The sequence below is a fragment of the Priapulus caudatus genome, unplaced genomic scaffold (assembly GCF_000485595.1).
Source record: "Priapulus caudatus unplaced genomic scaffold, Priapulus_caudatus-5.0.1 Scaffold1249, whole genome shotgun sequence".
Lineage (NCBI taxonomy): Eukaryota > Metazoa > Priapulida > Priapulimorpha > Priapulimorphida > Priapulidae > Priapulus > Priapulus caudatus.
In genome coordinates, this window is record NW_014578310.1 from 66,354 (window position 1) to 68,061 (window position 1,708).

Below are 1,708 nucleotides of genomic sequence, written 5' to 3' on the forward strand. Positions count from 1 at the left end.
GGGAAGGGGGAGAGGGTGAGGACAATACCTGAGGGTTTTCTTTTGAAACTGTATGGGTGACATTATGATCATGAGGTGGGTTAGTGTGTACGCTCGGGGAGGGTGGGTGGACAGACATTACATTAATCAATGTAACGTAGACAGTATCATGTGACTTGTCTTAATCCGGTGTTGCGGACTCATGCGTCTGCTCGTTGTTTTACCAGCCATGGACAAGGAAGATGCCCTCATCTGCTTTGAGGACCACATTAAGATGATAGAGAAGGAGGAGGAGGAGGAGCAGGAGGCGATGCGGCGACGAGTCAAGCGGCAGCAGCGCAAGAACCGCGAGGCCTTCGTCGTGAGTGTTGCCGCCATGCAGCGCCCCCTACCCTCATCGTCGCTCAGCGCCACCTACCCTTGTTGTCTTTCAGCGCCCCCCTACCCTCGTCGTCGTTCAGCGCCCCCTACCCTCGATCATTGTTCAGCACCCCCTACCATCGTTGTCGCTCAGCGCCCCCTACCCTCGTCGTCGTTCAGCGCCCCCTACCCTCGTCGTTGTTCAGCGCCCCCTACCCTCGTCGTTGTTCAGCACCCCCTACCCTCGTCGTTGTTCAGCACCCCTTACCCTCGTCGTTGTTCAGCGCCCCCTATCCTCATCATCGCTCAGCACCCCCTACCCTCGTCGTCGTTCAGCGCCCCTACCCTTGTCGTTGTTCAGCGCCCCCTACCCTCGTCGTTGTTCAGCGCCCCCTACCCTCGTCATTGTTCAGCGCCCCCTACCCTCATCGGCGCTCAGCGCCCCCTACCCTCGTTGTCGTTCAGCGCCCCCTACCCTCATTGTCGTGGCTCAGCGCCCCCTACCCTCGTCGTCGTTCAGCGCCCCCTACCCTCATCGTCGTTCAGCGCCCCCTACCCTCGTCGTCGTTCAGCGCCCCCTACCCTCATCCTCGCTCAGCGCCCCCTACCCTTGTTGTCGTTCAGCGCCCCCTACCCTCGTCGTCGCTCAGCGCCCCCTACCCTTGTTGTCGCTCAGCGCCCCCTACCCTCGTCGTCGTTCAGCGCCCCCTACCCTCATCGTCGCTCAGAACCCCCTACCCTCGTCGTCGTTCAGCGCCCCCTACCCTCGTCGTTGTTCAGCGCCCCCTACCCTCGTCGTCGTTCAGTGCCCCATACCCTCGTCGTCGTTCAACGCCCCCTACCCTCGTCATTGTTCAGAGCCCCCTACCCTTGTCGTCGTTCAGCGCCCCCGGCTCTTGTCGTTGTTCAGCGCCCCCTACCCTCGTCGTCGTTCAGCGCCCCCTACCCTCGTCATCGTTCAGCACCCCCTCCCCTTGTTGTCATCAGCGCCCCGCCCCCTACCCTCGTCGTCGTTCAGCGCCCCCTACCCTCGTCATCGTTCAGCACCCCCTACCCTTGTTGTCATCAGCGCCCCGCCCCCTACCCTCGTCGTCGTTCAGCGCCCCCTACCCTCATTGTCATCAGCGCCCCCTACCCTCGTTGTCATCAGCGCCCCCTGCGTCGCTTCCAGGGTTAGAGTTACATGTCTATATTTCATTAACCCAACCGGCTAATGAAATATGGACACGTACCTGTAACCCTGGAGGTGACGCAGCAGTATATGTGACAGCGTTGGTGTTGCCGGCATCATCGGTGACGCAGCAGTATATGTGACAGCGTTGGTGTTGCCGGCATCATCGGTGACGCAGCAGTATATGTGACAGCGTTG

General features: G+C 60.7%; 1 protein-coding gene across 1 annotated transcript in view; it reads left to right on the plus strand.

The window, feature by feature from the left end:
• The window catches only part of LOC106815964 (pre-mRNA-processing factor 40 homolog A-like), a gene marked incomplete at its 3' end in the record, with an annotated part of 25,235 nt that overhangs the window by 13,681 nt on the left and 9,846 nt on the right, over positions 1-1,708 (plus strand). The window contains 1 exon segment of the mRNA XM_014820501.1: positions 207-340. Coding sequence (XP_014675987.1) covers positions 207-340 — 134 coding nt within the window.